This window comes from Homarus americanus, unplaced genomic scaffold (assembly GCF_018991925.1).
Source record: "Homarus americanus isolate GMGI-L3 unplaced genomic scaffold, GMGI_Hamer_2.0 scaffold22250, whole genome shotgun sequence".
Taxonomy (NCBI): Eukaryota; Metazoa; Arthropoda; class Malacostraca; order Decapoda; family Nephropidae; genus Homarus; species Homarus americanus.
The window spans coordinates 11924301-11943755 of NW_024741189.1; the positions used below are offsets into that span (position 1 = coordinate 11924301).

Consider the following 19455-nt stretch of genomic DNA (forward strand, 5'->3'; position numbering starts at 1 on the left):
ACCACCGAGCAGCGAGATGATTGCAGGCGTATTACAATGTTTTTATTTTTATTTTTGTCTTTAATAATTTGTCTTAGAGTTTTGATTATTTTCTATCCCAAGCAACAGTTATTTTCGTGTATATATTGGGAATGAACGCGGTGACGAAACGGGTAAAGCAGTGGTTACGAAACGGGTAAAAATAGTGGTAACGAAACGGGTTGATGATATGGGCAGACCCCACCTACACCTTATCAACAACGAAATCATGCCAATATACCACAAATCCCCATACGGGACAAAATATTAATAGAACGACATACGTTTTAAAACAACGTAACCCAGTAGATTGATTTAAAAGGCAATGAATGATCCCAGTACTATGACTTTAAATGGACAAACAACAACACAGAAAAGCTGTTGTGTCGCCTTTGGAACAGCTGGTCCCAGACACTGTTACATGGATCAAGTTACTCACATACCGTAAGATGCTCCTTGTTCTCCCATGTACAGTCAGATGCAGTAATTACTACCACCACTTAGTACCCGGTGGCAGTAGGACTGAGTGGGTAGTACCAAACAGGGAGGTACTACCGCCTGGGAAGATATTGGAAGCATAATGTATTGTCTAATGGTAGACCCTGCTGCCATGTGACCAAGTCCCAGGTTGCTGATCTAACTTTCTGTCTCATTTATACACAATTGCAGGGTTACAATTATTTTTCATACTATTGAAAACACAACATACATGCTGTATATTGTTTCTCACTTTTGATCTTTTTTACATTTTTGTATTTATGGTTCATTATTATTATTATTATTATTATTATTATTATTATTATTATTATTATTATTATTATAATTATTATTATTATTATTATTATTATTATTACAGGTATTATTATCATTATTATTTTATATTAAATTTTTTATTTACTATGAATTATTATTATTTATTATTATTATTATTATTATTATTATTATTATTATTATTATTATTATTATTATTATTATTATTATTATTATTATTATTATTATTATTATTATTATTATTATTATTATTATTATTATTTCATTTCCCCCCCCCAGGCCCCGATGTGGGTCAGTGACCTGTGTCCGGGTGGGCTAATTCCCGTAAAAAAAAAAAAAAGTGAAGGCCTGGCGATTGGACAAACTCTCCTCTCATTCTCTGCATGGCCCAAATTCATGATTCTTTTATGTCTTATGTTTGTATGATTTTGAATTCCTCATAAATGCACTCTATACAACAGCCATCTTAACCGTTACACAAAACAACTACAGTACAGTACTATAATATGTATACAGCACACACTATACATGGTACGATATATCTCACTTATTCTTACACTGATCTTCTCGCCAGCCCAGTGAACAAAGCTTTTACTATACTACACCTCTGTCTTGAGTACAGCGAAATAAACCTAAAGATATGTTATCAAAATACTGTACCTTGGGTATACTTAATCCTATCAACAGCTCCATAGGCTTCTTAATGCCAGAGAAGTCCTAAGATAGTACAAGCCTTATGAACAAGGAATACCTACGATACACCTAATGGTTTGATTTAGCTCTCGTCTAATTTCTCCCCCCCCCCCCCTGGTGGGGCTTTTATCAACATGTGTATCCTGTATTAATACATGGCAGAGAAATCTGGGAGGGGGGAGAGTACAGTTCATAAATACACGTAACAATTATACAGTATAAGTGAAACTCAAGGGCTACCAGTGAGTGAATCACCCTGTTTTATTTATATCGAAGATGAGGTTGATACCAAAAATTTTTTGTAAATACCACCATTGTGACCTGGGTGGGGCATCTGTATCAATGCTAGGGATTCGGTGACCAGTGAATATAATCATATTCCTAAGGGTCACTGTTTCAAGCTCAACCCGAGTACTGTATATGTCTTTACAATTATGGAAGTAAAGATGGTTGGGTGTAGTGCCAGCAATACTGCCTCCTTGTATATTTTCAACTTAGTATACAATGTACTGTATCAGAACTACTCCTAAAGATAAGTTAGGCCTGGGGGTTCCACTTTCATTCTTCACATAGCCTCCTATGATGGTTAATTTTTCATCCAAATGTTTATTGGATTAATATATAGTTCACAATATTTTGTAAGACTATGACTAAAAAGAGAAGCAAAAAGTTGTGGTCAGTTAATACTTTAAAATATATATTTTTTTGTAATTTATGTGGACGTTAATATTACAGATGAAGACATGGGGCAACAAGGAGTTCTGGGGCTTAGGATCTGAGTTTGATCCCGACTGGCTGCTGACAGACCAGCAGAAGCAACTCCGGGCAGACTTGATGGACGTGTGTCGGACAAAGATCCGTCCACATGCAGTAAGCATCTGTTCAATTCTGTTCAGTAGCATTTTAGCCTCGGTCAGCTTAGCTTAATATAAGGTAGATTAGTGCAAGTTGTGGTAGGTTATGGTAAGTCCAGGTAGGTTTGACCCAAGACCAAATCATCCTGCATTCAAGGTTCAGTGGCTTGCAATGGAGAAGTCATAAATGGTTCTGGAATCATTACAATATTAATCAATTCTTTTCACTCATGCCCTCTCTCTGCCTTATGGTACTTCTCATCCTACCATAACCTCTCAATCTATTTTTCTTAATTAAGATTCATTCATTTTTTTTAATCATTTGTTTCTATTTTTTTTTTTTTTATTGTAGATTCAGTGTGATCGCAATTACCAGTTCCCAAGACAGTCCGTAGAAGACCTGGCTGAGCTAGGTTTGATGGGTCTCATCATCCCGAAGGAGTTTGGTGGCCTTGGTGAGAACCATATTTGTGCCGCCATGGTGGTAGAGACTCTTGCTCGCTATGGCTGCCCTTCTACTGCTATGATTTACAGTAAGTGTTGTCAATATTTTTCATCTTTACTTTCCTGTGAACCTAATCTTGCAAGCTAACTAGTGATTTATTTTATAATTTTTTAGATTATTAAGTTAGTTACCTGTACTGTAGTCTCTCTGTTTTGGCCCAGTGAGTGATGAGGAAGAGTTAAAGAGAAAAAATCAACTTTCCTCCCCATTTCTAATAAAACAGTAATCATATTCATGTTTTTATTCCAGTTCTCAGCTATCAAATACATTATAGACCGAGTTCACCTAGTTTCAGTACTGCTTTGTGTAGCCATTAAGTTCACATTTATTTCCTTTCTGGATATTTTCCCAATTCAAAATCAAGAAATAGCTCAAGATTGTATTCTTTTTCTTGTTGGCTTTACAGCCTTTTACCTGACATTCAGCCAGAACTTGACATCAAGTCCACAAAGAGTTATTGTAGACACCATCATCAATTGAAATACGTATAAATGTTTTTGTAAATTTATCTTATATAACTTCTTAAACTGATAAAGTGATAATTCCACCTCTCCCCCTCACAGCTATGCACCTGGCCTCTTGTTCAGTTATACTATTCCGCTACCACAACAACCCACACCTGCAGCAGCTCCTCACCCGTATCACCCAGGAGAAGCTCCTAGGTGCTGTGAGTGCCTCTGATCCGGCCACAGGTGAGTGTCACAACCTACTGCTGATGAACTGCAGACTTTACGTATAAATAATAACAACTGATGTCTTATATGTTGCCAATTTTCTTAAAGTATTCTTGTACTTTATTCAATGAAACTTAGGTAATTTAGTAAACTGTCTTATATGTTGCCAATTTTCATAAAACATTACTGTACTTTATTCTATGAAATTTAGATCTTTTAATGTTTTATAATAATAGAGATTATGCTTAGGTAACTTATTTTTAACATTTAACAAACTACCATGATTCCCACAATTTTGTAAGGTAAAGGACAACCAATCTAAGGCCTTGGTACAATAGAATAACAGGCAGTGCACATTTTAGACAACAATATGTATCAATACTGCCTGATTGTATGATAGAATGCATGTCTCCTGATATGTTGAGTTATCCAGTGAACCAAGTTACTGCTGGCACTTTCTCTTTCCTTACATTGATGACATTATCCCTCAGGTGGACACGATTGGTTCCCGCTGTCCTCAAAGGTAAAATATCTAGATAAACGAACCATACAGATGCTCAAGTTTGGTTCATGGACAACAAGTGCAGGATTTGCTGACTTCTACACCATCATGACTGTCAGTCCAGAGTATAATGGGAATTATTCCAATCTCTCTATGTTTGTTTCTTACCAGGTGAGCCATAATGTATACATTATTAATTTCTGGTACTCAAGACTAACACAATGCCATAGCCTGATCTATCTGCTAACTTGTTGAAGGCATTTTCCTTTCAGTCAAAGTCTTCTTGAACAGATCATACCGGTTGACCCGTCACAGATTAATTACTGTGACATCTTGAATAATACTGATGCTTGATGACTGAAAGGCAGCAAGTGCATGATTGACTTTGGTGAGATGTTTTGTACAATAATTGATCAGTTGATGAATGTAGCCTCCAGCTGCTTGAACCACATGGTAGGTTCTGTTGGCCAGTATGGAGGTGCCCTGTACTGTACTGTAGTTTAACTGGGACTGATGCAGCATTTGCAGAAACATCTTCTCATGTTTGTCTGAGTACTGAAGGCTGTCTGTAGCTCATTCAGTTTTAATTCTTAAAACATGTTCTTTTGAAATCACCACTCAATAGGACGATGTTTTCAGTCTACAGCATTACACAGGGATGGACACACTCACACTACTGTAACTGTAAATACAAATATTTAATAAAAACAATTGTATATGCTACCACTCTTAACCCATGTTGGTCCATGAGTTGCCTGTATGTTTATCTTCCAATTGTTAAACACTTTTAAAATTTCCTTCCGTAGGATGAGATCCGAGCATCGACCGATAACTGGAGCGCTCTTGGGATGCACGGCAATCAATCTGGTCCAATAGTGGTGGAAGGCAAGTTTGACCTTGAGAGGATGATAGGGTCTCCTTATGATGGAAAAAAGGTAAGTGAGATATATTTCATTATTATCTGATGGTGATTCTGATGATGATGGTGGAGGTCACTGTTGAAGGATGAGTAAAGACAGAATATTTTTGAAAAATAAAATTCATTTGTGGAAAATCAAATAATACTGGTTAGGGATTTAAAATTGCCCCGTATACCCTTGATAATTTGACACACTAAAGACTCTGCCTCTGCCAAAATTTCCCCGAATCTCCAAATTTTCACACCAACTTTGACATGGGGCCAGAACTCACCTCAATATACAGTACTGAATTGACAAATATGGAGATAAGAGAAAACATGAGGTTATAACAAAATAATCATTGCTTCTCAAGTGTTTATCAAAGATATCAATAAATCTTTGTACATGAATTTGAAACAATTCACCATCTAAGTTTGTTTTGCTAAACTATTATACTGTATATTGATTATCAGGTAGTTTTGCTTTTCTCAGTTGTAATTGTAATGCGTTTTACTTAACTTTTACTTTTTACTTTTATCCTCTTCACCACTGATTTGCTTGTTAGCCGCTTGGGCGGTTGGCCACGTCTCTGTTACACCTTTATTGTGAAGTTTCATTCACTGACTTTGTCTCTCTACAGATTATGGAGGAATGTATTGACACCTTTTTCCTCCTGCTCACATCCTCCTGCTGGAATGGCATTGCCCTTGGCTGTATAGATCTTGCCAAGAAACATGTTACTCATCAGGCTCATGCTGATGTAGGCATGCGTGTGTGTGACTACCCTTGCATTCAGGTGAGGCAGAGTTATTGCAAGATATTGTTCATTAGTTTAATCTGGTGATGCTTTTCCTAGTGTTATTCCTATGTGTTAAGGTACTTGATGTATCATTTATACAGGACAGGCAGTCCCCGACTTACGACAGGGTTGGGGACCCAAATCCAGGTCGTAAGTCGAAAATGCTTAAATAATACATAGAAAATCTAAAATGGGTGTCTCTTTTTCTTCTCAGCACCACAAAACTCTCACTTTTAAGCTTGCCAGCCATTTTAAAGGGAATTACAAAAGAAAATTTTGTCAGTACACAGTGCAATCACTAACGTCGGGACTCGAAAATACATAATTTGACAAAATTTTGGTACGACTGAGGCGGTCGTATGTCCGGGTGGGTCGTAAGTCGAGGAGTACCTGTACTGTGCTACATACTCTACGGGAGGACTTTCTACCTAAATATTGAGGAAACTTGTGTGGATGAAATTCTTGCACCAGTTGATTTTTTTTCTTTGCAGGACTATATAGGAGAATCAATTATTGAAACCAACAGCTCAAGGTCCATGACATTCCTATTAGCACAGTCACTGGATACAGTCACCAAAAATGGTGACTGGAGTATTCATTCAGATTTTGACCAATTACCAAGGTAGGTGAATGCTGAGTTCTCAATATTTTTCTGCATACTGTTGTACTTTACAGTTGCTGAAAAACCATCTTTGCAAAATAGTTTTCAGAAAATATGATGCAAAGGATGATGGATTTTGACAACCCTACCAAAACAACGGGAGTCACAGTGTTTATTCTTAAATTCACCCCCCCCCACCACAAGTAAAAATAGTTCTTTGGGTGACTATATCTTTTCATAATATTTAAGATATGACCTACTAGAACACACTAAGTCACTATGGCCAGAAGGCTTGGACTGTCTAGCAGGTGGTTGCACTTCTCTACTCTTACTGATCACTGTACCAGTACAATATGATTTCTCCTCCTCCATACAACAAGGGTCTAATCACAGCTCTGAATTCCCAGCCCAGTGTTTCCTTTAAAACCCAGTCAGTGTTTCAGGTTCACAGGATTAACCCAACTGGTTCATTCACTTGCATCATGGAACCCTAAGAAGCTAAAAACATTTTACCTGATGACACCACACCTCTCAGCCAGCTCTCTTCTACAGTTTTAATTATCTTGAGGTGATGAGTGCTGTTTTTACACTTGATTAATTATTTTTGTTATATGCAGTCCTCTTTCATATTATTATATGATCTTAAAGTCCCATTTTTTAGGAAACATTTCTCATTTGTTTTGATCAGGGAGTTTGGTCTTTGACAATTCTGGACTATGTGGCATTGGGTTGCACTGTCCTTTAAAATGTTCGTTTTTGTTTTTCAAGTCTGTACTCTGTAGCTGGAATGATTTTTGGTTGGTTCATAAAACACACAAGCATCTTTATCTTGTTTACTACCTGATTGGAATCTCATAGATGAAGTGACCATTAGGGTAAGGACATGAAGCCTTGCTGGTATTTGAAGAACCATTGAGCGTGGAGTTAAAAGCATTAATTTTACCCTGTTTGATGGGACGGAGAACATTCATACAGTTATCACACTGACTGAACCATTAGAGTAGTGCAGCCTGCCACCTACACAATCAGATATGTCTTAGTTTAACCTGTGAGGTAATGTCTCACTTCTATAGATTTAAATTTACTTCTTCACAATATATTTTTTGTTTTTGATTTGGTACCTTCAAGAAAAATATATAATTCATGTTAAAAAGATGTAAATGACTTCTTGATTATTTCTGTACCTATACTATCCAATGACTTTAATTAATATATTATTTGCTTAAAGCCTTGTTAAAGATATCCCTTAGCATGTACACTTGCACCAAAAAGTATCTTTACAATTTTGTGTGAGACAATATGACACAATGGACGAAGGATTTTGACAACCCTACCGAGACAACAGGAGTCGCGGTGTTCATTTTGAAATTCATCGACCCCTCCATAAAGATACCTTCTGGAGTGAGTGTACCTGCACCTGTATACAGGGGTCCCTGACTTATGAACACCCACCGAAACGAACGAGGTTAAACTTTAAATTTACAGTACAGTATTTTATTTACCTGATAATTTATTTTTTACTTTCATTTACTGTATTTTGCCATTCTATTTCTTCTTTTCTCATGAATAAGTAATTTTGGATGTAAATAAGGATTTAAGCTATGATATACTGCAGTGGAATTTCAAACATTGTTCTGTAAGTACGGTATGCACATAGCATGTGTTCCGACTTATAGTACTGTACGTACATTTTTTACTTAAGAATGTCCTCATGAACGGAACACGTTCGTAACCCAGGGACCCCCTGCATATAGATTGACAGTGTAACGTCAGAAATTAGCATCATTCTAATAGTATAAATATTCCATTTTGATGCACACAGGACTGGTTGTATTCACTGGTTATGGCAACTCAAATTTGTTGCAGCAAAGAATGTTGGTGCAGTAACTGAGAAGATGCTATATGCCTGCGGCGGTTCTGGCTATAAGGTACAGTAATTGATAAATATTTTGGCACTGTGTAAGTAACAGTAGGTGTGTAGGTAGCAGTGGGAGTGTAGGTAGCTAACATGCAAACACCATACATGTTGTGGGATCAGGTGCATGCCAATTTGAGACCCAGAGCAGATAATAAATTCCATATTTTAGAGGTACCCATGTTGGACAGGGTTTTACTGTACTGTACTGTATACCAGCCCCATATAATTTTCAGCTAAGTACTTGTATATTAGTACAATAGAACTTCTAAACCCAGTATTTCTCCTCCCTTTAACTTAAGTCACTCAACAGACTAATCTTGGATTGGAACGTCTCTTTCGGGATGGAAAAGCTGGATGCATTATGGCCCCATCAAATGAAGTTCTTCGGAACCTGGTAGGGGTCGCTGCCCTCACTGGTTTTACGTCTATAGATTTATGGTAAGTCAGCTTTACATTCTACAACCATATACAGTATTTGTTTTGTAGACAGTAAGTTTCCAGGCCCAGTTGAGAAATCTACAGTATAAAGTTTTTAAGATATACTGTACAGTGAACCCTCGCTTTACGCGGTCAATTGAACCCACGGCGGCCCGCGTAAAGCGAGAAACGCGTAAAGTGAACAACATAACATATGGGATTAATTGAAATAGAGACCGGGCCGACCATCAAACTCCACTTTTTCAGACACAATACCTACGTTGTAGTAAAAATAACTTCTTAATTTTATGATGGTATGCACACACAATTAATAATTAAGAGAAATATCAATAATATTAGGTTTTTTAACACTTACATCAGTAGAAAAGATGGCTGGACACACGGGGATGGGGGGTTGGTTCCGAGGCAGAGGGCGGATTATTGGCCCTCACCTGTATCACTTGTATCAATTGTATCACTATCCACCACAGAGGCTTGCAGGGCCTCTTTGTCAAACCCCTCAAATTCCATATAAGTCCATATCCTCACTATCACTGACTTGGGCCGGCTGTGGTGGGTGGCGGGTGAAGAACTCAGTAATGTTTTGATGACTGGGCGACCTTGTGCGCACCCTGCCCGCGCCGCTCTCCGCGTAAAAGAGTACATGCACCGCGTAAAGTGAGCATTCCGGGTCTGGCAGGGTACCGCGTAAACGTGGAAACGCGTAAAAAAAAAATGCGTAAAGCGGGGTAATACTGTACTGTATATTGAATTCCCAGTGATGTGGATAAGTTAAGTACCTGCTGTATCACCTACAGTACATCTCTAATTTGTAACCTTTTATATTAGTGTCGTTAGTTTACCCATAATCAAATACTGTACCCACTACTTGCCCTGGCTATTGCTAAAGCATGTCATGGTTGAGAAAAGGGAATACTATATAGTACAGTACTAGTTTTTAACCGATGCTAGTGGTAGAGCAATAGTGTGCTGGCATCTTACCAATGTGACCCAGGTTCAATCCTAGGGCACATGAGGAAGGTGTTGTCCAGATTAACTATACCAATCGTTGCAAGCTTTCTCAATGTAAATCAATTTCTTCTGGCACTAACACTGTACAGTACCTGTGTAGGACAAGCGTATCAAGAATGAGGGGGACATTAAATGGCTATCAATTTGTCATCCTCTTCATATTTTTTCTTTGCCATTTTAGAATGTGACAAGACACTAAGATATTTGACTGGTACAGTATCTTTGTTTGTATGCATTTAGATGTAGTGCCAAAGTAAACCATCTACGTATAGTACATTTGTGGAGATAAAAGTGTCAACAGATATGCTGTACTTTTATTGTTTAGAGTTTGTTTTGAAGTTTGTAAACTATATGTAACATGCAAGAGTTAGTACATTAAATACAATACTGTACAGTGAACCCTCACTTTACGCGGTTAATTGAACCCACGGCGGCCCTCGTAAAGTGAGAAACGAGTAAAGTGAACAACATAACATATGGGATTAATTGAAATAGAGACTGGGCCGACCCCCAAACTCCACTTTTTCCCCGACACAATACGTACGTTTTACTAAAAATAACATCTTAACTTTATGATGGTATTCACACACACATAATATAGAAGGGAACAATCAATAAGAGAATAATAAACTGAAGGTTAGGTTAGAAAAAAACAAGGTTGGGGTTAACACTTACGTTAGTAGAAGAGATGGGTCGGCGTAGGGGAATGGAGGCTGGTTCCGAGGCAGAGGGCAGGCTACTGGCCCTCAGGTGAGTCTTCTTCGGTGACATCCTCACTTACTTGTGCCTCCCTGACAAATCCCTCAAAGTCATCATCACTGTCTCTGCCTCTGTCACTATCACTGGCTTGGGCTGGCTGTGGTGGGTTGCGGGCGAAGAACTCTGTTATGCTTTGCTGAAGGCTGGTGTTTATGTTGTCGTGATAAACCTTGATGTAGGGCTCCATAGTCTGCAACAGCTGGGTAGTGAAGATTTCATACCTGTTAGCGTCAGGGTCGTCGGAAAGGAGGAGCTTGACATTCTCAATACACTCGATGGCACCCCTTACATTACTATGGGATAAGCAGCGTTCTTCTTGGGATGACGCACCACCTGCCTCTTCACTGACGTCATCATCATCTACCATCTCGTCGGTAGTCACATCAGGATCCCTCATCACCTCCAGGATGTCGTCGTTGGTGGTCTCGGAGAAGCCTGCAGCTGTAACACTCTGCGCAGCTTCTCTGGCAAGGTCCACTGATACTGCAACAGTCTGAACCTCACCAGTCACAGATTTACTCTGCCTAACACCCGGAATGCCTTACAACACATGTCTCCACGCGTGACGAACAGATGCTACAGACAGCTGATCCCATGCCTCCACCAAGAAGTCCACAGCTTTCTTGACGTTGAATGTTCTCCAGAATTGTTTCAAAAGTACTTCTTGCTCTGCCAACTGTTGATCCTCGTCGTCTTCGCTCTTGCTATCGGTGTTGGTGTCACTCAGGTTACGCAACTCTTCCTTGGTGTTGGTGTAGTCGTTCAGGAGGTTGAATTTTTTAGCAGAGAATGCAGCTTTTACATTACAGATCAATTCTTGGTCCATGGGCTGTATTATAGACGTAGTGTTGGGATGAAGGAAGACCACTTTTACATTGGGGTGACGATCTAACAGTAGGGGCGAGTGTCCTGGTGCGTTGTCAAGCAGCAACAAAATCTTGAATGGCACATTCTGTTGCTCAAAGAATTTCTTCACATCGGGAACGAAACAGTCATCAAACCAGGAGAGTGGACATTTAGCTTGGTCATGTCCATGCTCTTGTAGGCGTGCGGCTTGCGTGCTGTGTGGATCACCGATAACTTGAGCTTACAGGTACCGGAGGCATTGGTGGTAAACAGGACGGTGATGCGCTCCTTCTGCAACTTCCGGCCCCGACACTTGCTGGCATTCTTCACAACGAAGGTCTTGGAAGGTAGCTTTTTCCAAAAAAGACCAGATTCGTCCATGTTAAACACCTGGTCGTCGGTGTACTGTCCTTCCTCCATAATCTCACGTAAAAACGGAGGAAATTCCCTAGCCGCAACACGGTCAGCACTAGATTCTTCACCACCAATATTGATATTGGTGATCTTGTTCCTCTTCTTAAAACTCTGTAACCACCCAGAGGAAGCATTAAAGGGTTTGGGCTCTGTAATTCCCATCTTTCGTGACACTGCAGCATACAGTTCACGTGTGTACTCCTCAACTGAGCGCGTGTCCACCGCCATGTTCCGTCGCGCCTGACGCACCAAGTCGCTCACAAGTAATGTTTCCGTCTTGAGAAGCACCTGGCTGTGGAAATACTTGATCATAGAAGCACCTGTAGACTTTGTGATGTTCATGTGCTCCTTTATCTTGGCTGCATCCTTCTTAATTGTCCTGATAGTTGATTCGTTAACACCATGCTGGCGCGCGAGATCAACCTGTCTTGTTCCTTTCTCCAACTCTTGTATGATCTTATATTTTATTTCGTAGCTAAAGGAACGTCGTGTCTTCTTTGGCTTAGGGCGGCTGGGTCCAGGTAATGCAAGGTTTCTTTGTGGTGGTGGTGGTCCGGTGGAAGCCATTCTTATGGAACAATGGATACCGATATACAAGGTGTAGCCGGGAAGGGTGTAACTGACGCGGTGGGTCAAGGGGCTTGAACGCTCCCGTGGCGGGGCACGTCATAGTACTACATTAAAGCAATCACAGCTAGCAGGGAGGGAGGTAAGGATGCTTTGCCCACTCACAGTCTGCTACGTCATATGACGGACCGATAACGCAACAAAGACATACACTGCGCAACCTACTCGCGCCACTTACACAACATGGCGGATGGCGGGAGAGGGCGGGAGAGATGGATCCAAAAATGGCGCGGCGCGAGAGGACGCCAGCCGCTCTCCGCGTAAAGGGGTACACACACCGCGGAAAGTGAGCATTCCGTGTTCAGCAGGGTACCGCGTAAACGTGGAAACGCGAAAAGTGGAACTGCGTAAAGCGAGGGTTCACTGTATATACAACTGAAAACCATTAACCTTTGTACAGTTCACCAGTAGTAAAAATATAGTATTTTATTTTACTCTTTAGGGAGGAATCGACCAATGAGCGTATAATAAACCGAGAAGTGAGGAAAATGACGGCAGAAGAGAAGGTAGCGATGGGTCAACGGTTGCTTGATGAAGCTGCCCAAGAACAAGAAGGCAATATTGCCAAACATCCTTACCAAGAGAGTGACTTTGATAACCCCTTTAATACGGCTCCTCCTGCTGTTGTCCGTGAGGTTTGTTAAGGATATGATTTTTTTTTTATTCTTCTTTCTCTATCTCTGAATATAGTTTGGACATTTGTAAGGTGTTTTACATTCACATATATACACACACATATACAAACATTTTATTAGTCATAGACACTGGTATAAAACACACAGAATTTCCATACACAAGCAAATGTACTTAGATATATGTGTGTGCTTCAGTATTTGTATGTGAATGTGGGAGGAAAAATAAAATGTTTGAAGGCTGGATGGATGGTGCAGTGATTAGTACATCATTATAAGTAAGCAAAGGTTTTGTTCGTAATCTATGACAGAATTCTCAATACCACAGGAAGTAAAGACATCAGATGGTATACTGCACAAACCAGCGCTCAACCCAGACTCATGGACAGAACTTGCCCTCTCGACACGTGAAGACATCAGCGATAAGACGACTTCCTTTGTATTCTCTTTGCCCAATACTACAGACCACACTGGTTGTCTCCCTGGGCAGTATGTTACAGTAAGTATTGCTTTATCAGTGGCAAAAAGATATCAACCCTAGTAGAGCAGGAAAAAGCAAGGAGGTACAAGTAAGGATGCATTACTTGTGAAGGATTACCACAGAGAAGCAGTGTGTGAAATCAAAGAGCATGGTAGTGTATGATTTTGGGGGTAGAGTACTGTGCTGGGAGATGCTTGTATGTGTGAGTTGATGGGTTAACCAAATGGATATTTAGGGGGAGTAACTCAGCAGAACGTATCAATTGCAGTGAAGATAATTGAATGATACCAAATAAATTAATGATAGGAGCTTATTTGTGTACTGTTTTTAATCTTGATTCCAATCCTTCTGCATCACAGCAAGAAAAAAATAGTTTTAAAAGAGTTATAAATTGTAAACTTCATTTTTGTTAATACACTGTAATCAGAATTTGGGTATTTCTTTTTTAATAAACAATTTAAAATAAAGGTGCTGTGTTGAAGCTATGTACAGGTATATTACACACTTATGCATCCTTAAATTTAAGTATTTATACAAGTTCATACAGTAATATGACCTACCTGAAGTTTATATGACCATAATACCAATCATGTGATTTGTAGAGTCAAGGTCAAAAGTTCATTCCCCCCCCAAACTGAAGCAGTATATATCAACCCCAAATGAGATGAAACAGCACACACCATCACCAGATGACAGTCAGGGTAAGTCAGTTCGGAGACTCATTCCCGTGAGTCAATTTCAGCATGGGGTGCCAACTTTTGTCCGCTACTGCACAAACATTTGTTCCTACAGGTACGGATAACTAACAAAGGGAAACAGCACCTTCGATATTTTTCACCTGTGTCCCGTCCAAATGACTATGGTCGTATCGAGTTGGTGCTGAGGTACGAGACACAAGGCATCATCTCCAATCATTTCAAGGCTCTCCAACCTGGTGAGAATGAGGGGAAGTGATGAAATTATATCTCTCTCTCTCTCTCTATCTTGATGAAAACCTTTTACCGGTAATAATGTCGCATATGATAACGACCCCCAAATTTCCCCAGTACGAAGATAAATCTGTTTTTTAGGCTATTTTTCAAAATATATTCCACACGTACATAACATTTTTCATATACAGGTTGTCTTTGTTTATGTTCCCTACTTACCACATCAACTATTGAAACGTCTATTTAATGGACTATAAGGAGAGGAAAGTAAGTTATATCGAGTCTATTAGATGTGAAACCTTCATATGACGAACTACTGTATATAGATAAAAAACGTCATTATATAGAGGGTCCATTATATGTTAAACCCCATCTAATGAATTATATGGAGATAGAAGTCCATTATATGGAGGTTTCAGTCTGTATTTAAGGTATCTCAAGAAGCTATTCCTCTCACTGACGATCTAAGGAACTCACTCAATTTTCACTTTATTTTCTAGGAGATAAGGTGGAATTCCAAGGACCCTGTGGAGGTTTCGAGTATGTGGCCAGCCAGTTAGATGAATTAATACTCCTTGCTTCTGGAGGAGGAGTCACCCCGGCCCTCCAGTTAATTCGTAGTCTAGTCAACAGTCCTGCAGACCCCACACGCTTCACCCTCCTCTACTTCTCAGACACCTATGAAGATATCCTCTACCGCTCCGAGCTGGATGGATATGCCAGTTAGTTATTTGTTTTATTGTAATGTCGATATTTAAGTTAACTACCGGTATTTGTTTTGACTGTTCATAGTTATGTTTCTCCACCCGTCACTATACAATACCATGGGTAATAGTGGAAATCATGGCCAAAACTCATAAAAACAAACTGTAATTTAATTTCTGTGGTAAACTTTTCTCTACCATGAAGGATATTGTGGAAAATAAGATTTATAGGTGTACAACTTCTACTGCACTTGAATGTACAGAAAGTAAATATGAATATGAAAATTATCATTATACACATACTGTACAACCAAAGTGTAGTGACAATAGCCCTTGGCTGTCTTCAGGAAAAAGAGGGCAGTTTCCAGATGCCATGACCATTATTGACCTCATTACACTACCATACCCTTCTCCCCTTAATTTTGTAATTGAACCACACGACAGGTACAGTACAGTATATCATATCAGACAAAAAGGTCAATTTATAGTAGTGAACCGTTCTTTCTTTGGGTATTAGAAATATGTTTTTCCTGTGGTTTTTGATGAGTTTTGAATGAATTTGACATCAGAAATCACTCGTTTTTTTAAATACGCCCCCCCCCCCCCTCCCTCCCCCAACAATCTTAGGTTAGTTGTTGGGAAGTGGGAGTTTTTGGGTGGGGGAAAATCACAGAAACAGGTGATTTCCAATGGAGAACAAGGCCAAAATCTTTAAAAAAAAATCAACAAAAACCACAGGAAAAAACATTTCAAATACTGAAAGAAATATAACCTAACTTAACCTACTCCTTTTTCCGTGTAAAAAAATAACATAGAAACTCACCAAAAACCAACCTAATCAGACGTTAAGTACACTGATTTTTACAGTCCGGACAACTCACTGTGTTTTCTAAAAAATGCAATGGCCGCCGTATTTTTCTGATGGAACTCGGCAATAGACGTAAAATAATTGCGTTGACAATGTCCGCACAGCTCTTCCACCTGTTCAGCCATATCTGGTACTGAAATTCAAAATTTCCCTCCCGACACACCCAAGCACTGCTCATTGGCTAAAACAAAGAGCTCTTACCCAATAATAAGTCTCCTCTCACCCTGCTCTACCCAATAATAACGTTACCTTCACCCTCTACTTCCACTAGCCAATAATAACTCCCATACCACCCCCGCACATGCGCTGTAGACGAAGAAGAAGAGAACATACGAACACACGGGAGCAGAAACTGAGGGGGGAAAGAGCTTCTTCGGCCGATGTAAACAAGGACTGGGGCGACTTGTGACATACAAAAGATAATAATATTGGGAAAATAACATCTCGGTTATCCTTAATTTCTGACGAAAATATAATAGAAGAAAAATGCCGTAGAATTGTCTAAACATTCGGAAAAGCATATTTCTAACACCGAGAGATAGGACCATGCACTAATATAAAAAGACCTTTTTTTTTTTTTGCTTGGCTTAGAACATTTTTAAACACTTCACAGAATATCTTGCAATAGATTAATAGAAAATTCACTCCCTGTTTCTCATTTTGGAAATGAATAGGTTCAGACAAAACAGAAACACCAACCAAGGTTCGACACATTTTTAAATGATGGTTGTCAGGGAGGAGTCTAGTGATTTGTGAATTACTTTCAGTTTCATAATGCTTAAGTATTTACTGGGAAAATCCTGTAAGCTTTAGGATACTTATTCATGGATCACTTCATATAGATGCCCAAAGAAGGTTCTATAGCAAAAAGTAAATTAAAGATTAATTTAAGACATCATTTGGCAGAATAACAAATGGCTGTGATGCAGAGGTTTGTTAAGATGATTATTCTTACATAAAATGGCAACTACAGTGATATCTCAATTAGCCGGAACAATTGGTGCAGAGCACTTCTGGGAATGAAGAGATTTCCGGGTTACGAGACGACTCTCTCAAAGCCGGAAAAAATCCCTCATTCCTGGAATTTTCTGGGTAACGGAATTTTCTTTTCATAGGTTCCAGAAATTGCCCATTGCATCATCTCTCAAACCCGAAAAAAAACTCCCTCATTGCCATAATTTTCCGAGAAAATTTCAATTCCGGCTATCGGAGAGTTCCGGGTTTGAGGGATTCCGGCTAACGGAGATATTACTGTATACCCAGGCTGAAAGAATTAATATAATATTGATTCTTCCCAACCAGTGTATTCATTGTTTCCATTAATGAATATTGCTCTAACACCACGCCTTGACTTAGTGAGATATCTCACAGGTAAAGATGAAAGGCTGCAGGTGGTGTACACCCTTGGGGAAGTGCCTGAAGGCTGGGAAGGAGAAGAAGGCTTCATAGATACCCAGATGCTTAACAAGTATATAAGCAAACCTGACAATAGCTTGAAACGCAAGGTAAGAAAAAAATAACTACGATGATGATGAGAGAAAATATATACAGTAGAGGCAGTCCCTGTGTTACAAACAGGTTATGTTACTGGACCCTGTTTGTTAGTCGGAGCAGTGTTAATTCCATAGATTAGGTTAGGTTGAACCACAACCCTGCCCATACAAAATAACAATAATATCCCATACATTACAAATATTGTAAATACTGTAAAGAATGTGATAAACAAAATAAAGTATTGAATAGTAAAAAAAAATGGGATTTTAGTTACAGATTTTTTCGAGGAATATATTGAGATTCCCTTTGTAAGTCTGGTGTTCATATATATATACTGATATAATCACACGGGAAAAGGGAAACAACGGAGCACCTTAGCTTTCCTCTTTATTCAAGACATCTTCAGAGGCAACTGTGGATCTACTGTACATGATATATATATATATATATATATATATATATATATATATATATATATATATATATATATATATATATATATATATATATATATATATATATATATATATATATATATATATATATATAACTACCATATTTTATCAATTTCTTATGGGGAAAATTGATCCGGTTAATGTTGTTTCGTGCAACATCGCATTTTCAGGAACTTAACCTTGATATTAAGCGCAGACTTACTGTATAACCTTAGTGAAGGAAGTTCTCTTAAATAACTATTTCATTTGTGTAACTTTCCCTCTGAAACAATAGGACATTTACTTTCCTTTGTCAACAAACAACATTAAGCTTTTATATTTTTTTCCAGATTGTAGTTTGTGGTGGACCATCAATGAGTATTTCTTGCATCTACTCCCTGCAGACTCTTGGCTTTCCTCCACAAAATACTTTCGTGTATGGCCAGTTTGGTGCGGAACAGATCAAAGCTGTTTATGGGAGACATGTTTCTCTGTCAGGGCACAGGTGTAATGGCAATCTCTGAGTTGATATTGCACATCACTTATAATATCAAGGATCATTTACTGTATTTTCAGAATTTTTAATATCATGCAAAATGTACCTAGGAATCCAATTTTGCTTGAATGTGGCTCCAACCAGTACAGTATTTTATATTGCCCTGCCCGGTCTTCTCATTGAATAATCTGCGTATTGTACTGTAACAGTAAATCAAATATGGATCACAGGTTTTTATATGAATGCAGAAATATCATTGGGGCTATGATAGCACATCTATAGTACTGTATGTATATACAGCATATCAGATTAGGCTTTGTTAGTCTAGCACCTTATTTTAAGTTACACAGCATTACAATGATGCCTCCATACAACAGATTATCCTCTCTCATATTATGTACTGTAATCCATTAATTGGAGGTCTCATATATTACAGACTATCCTTTGTCATACAGTCTGTTACATGGACTGCTCTATCCAACACACGAGTAGTCTGTTAGCGGTAGGTTTCACTGTATTTAACTATTCTGTAATTACAGTGATATCTCCGTTAGCCGAAACAATTGGTGCAGAGCACTTCCGGGAATGAGAGATTTCCAGGTAACGAGACGACTCTCAAAGCTGGAAAAAATCCCTCATCCCCAGAATTTTCCAGGTAATGGAAAAATTTTCTCGGAAGTTCCAGAAATTGCCCATTACATCATATCTCGAACATGGAAAAAATCCCCCATCCCCGTAATTTTCCGGGTGCCGGGAAAATTTTCTTGGAATTTCTCCGGAAAATGTGCCCCTCGGAAAATCATTCCCAGAAAATTCTGGCTCTGGGTAATGATTAATAAAAGCACGGGGTAGACTTGAGAGTAGACTCAATATTTTTAATATACATTTGTTTCTGATTATTTGTGAGAGAATTTTCCCATTATTGTTTATTTGCATGTGTTTTGTGTGTGTGTGTCTACACACACACACACAATACAGGTAAAAGAGATAATTGTCCCTAGGGCAAACACATAAAGGGAATATACATTTCTTTGTACACAAGTAAAAATGTACCCGGCCCCCTTGGTCAGCAAAGTTATTCGCGGATT

The 19455-nt window shown here is 38.8% G+C and overlaps 1 protein-coding gene across 1 annotated transcript; it reads left to right on the forward strand.

Annotated features, from left to right (window-relative positions):
* Nucleotides 1-359: 359 nt before the first annotated feature.
* Nucleotides 360-19017, forward strand: LOC121875790. The gene is made up of 16 exons (XM_042380494.1): nucleotides 360-462; nucleotides 2218-2352; nucleotides 2689-2869; nucleotides 3405-3533; nucleotides 4007-4188; nucleotides 4824-4952; nucleotides 5557-5712; nucleotides 6207-6337; nucleotides 8139-8244; nucleotides 8545-8672; nucleotides 12772-12964; nucleotides 13290-13460; nucleotides 14235-14376; nucleotides 14872-15093; nucleotides 17315-17448; nucleotides 18222-19017. Exons 2-16 carry the CDS (start codon nucleotides 2218-2220, stop codon nucleotides 18393-18395), a joined length of 2313 nt encoding a protein of 770 aa, XP_042236428.1. The 5' UTR covers nucleotides 360-462; the 3' UTR covers nucleotides 18396-19017.
* The last annotated feature ends 438 nt before the right edge of the window (nucleotides 19018-19455 follow it).

Excerpts from the sequence above, each read along its gene's own strand:
- LOC121875790 (XM_042380494.1), top strand. The coding sequence starts at position 2,218 with ATGAAGACATGGGGCAACAAGGAGTTCTGGGGCTTAGGATCTGAGTTT. Across the intron at positions 4,189-4,823 it reads CTATGTTTGTTTCTTACCAG|GATGAGATCCGAGCATCGAC; the intron begins GTGAGCCATAAT and ends TTCCTTCCGTAG. Across the intron at positions 4,953-5,556 it reads CTCCTTATGATGGAAAAAAG|ATTATGGAGGAATGTATTGA; the intron begins GTAAGTGAGATA and ends GTCTCTCTACAG.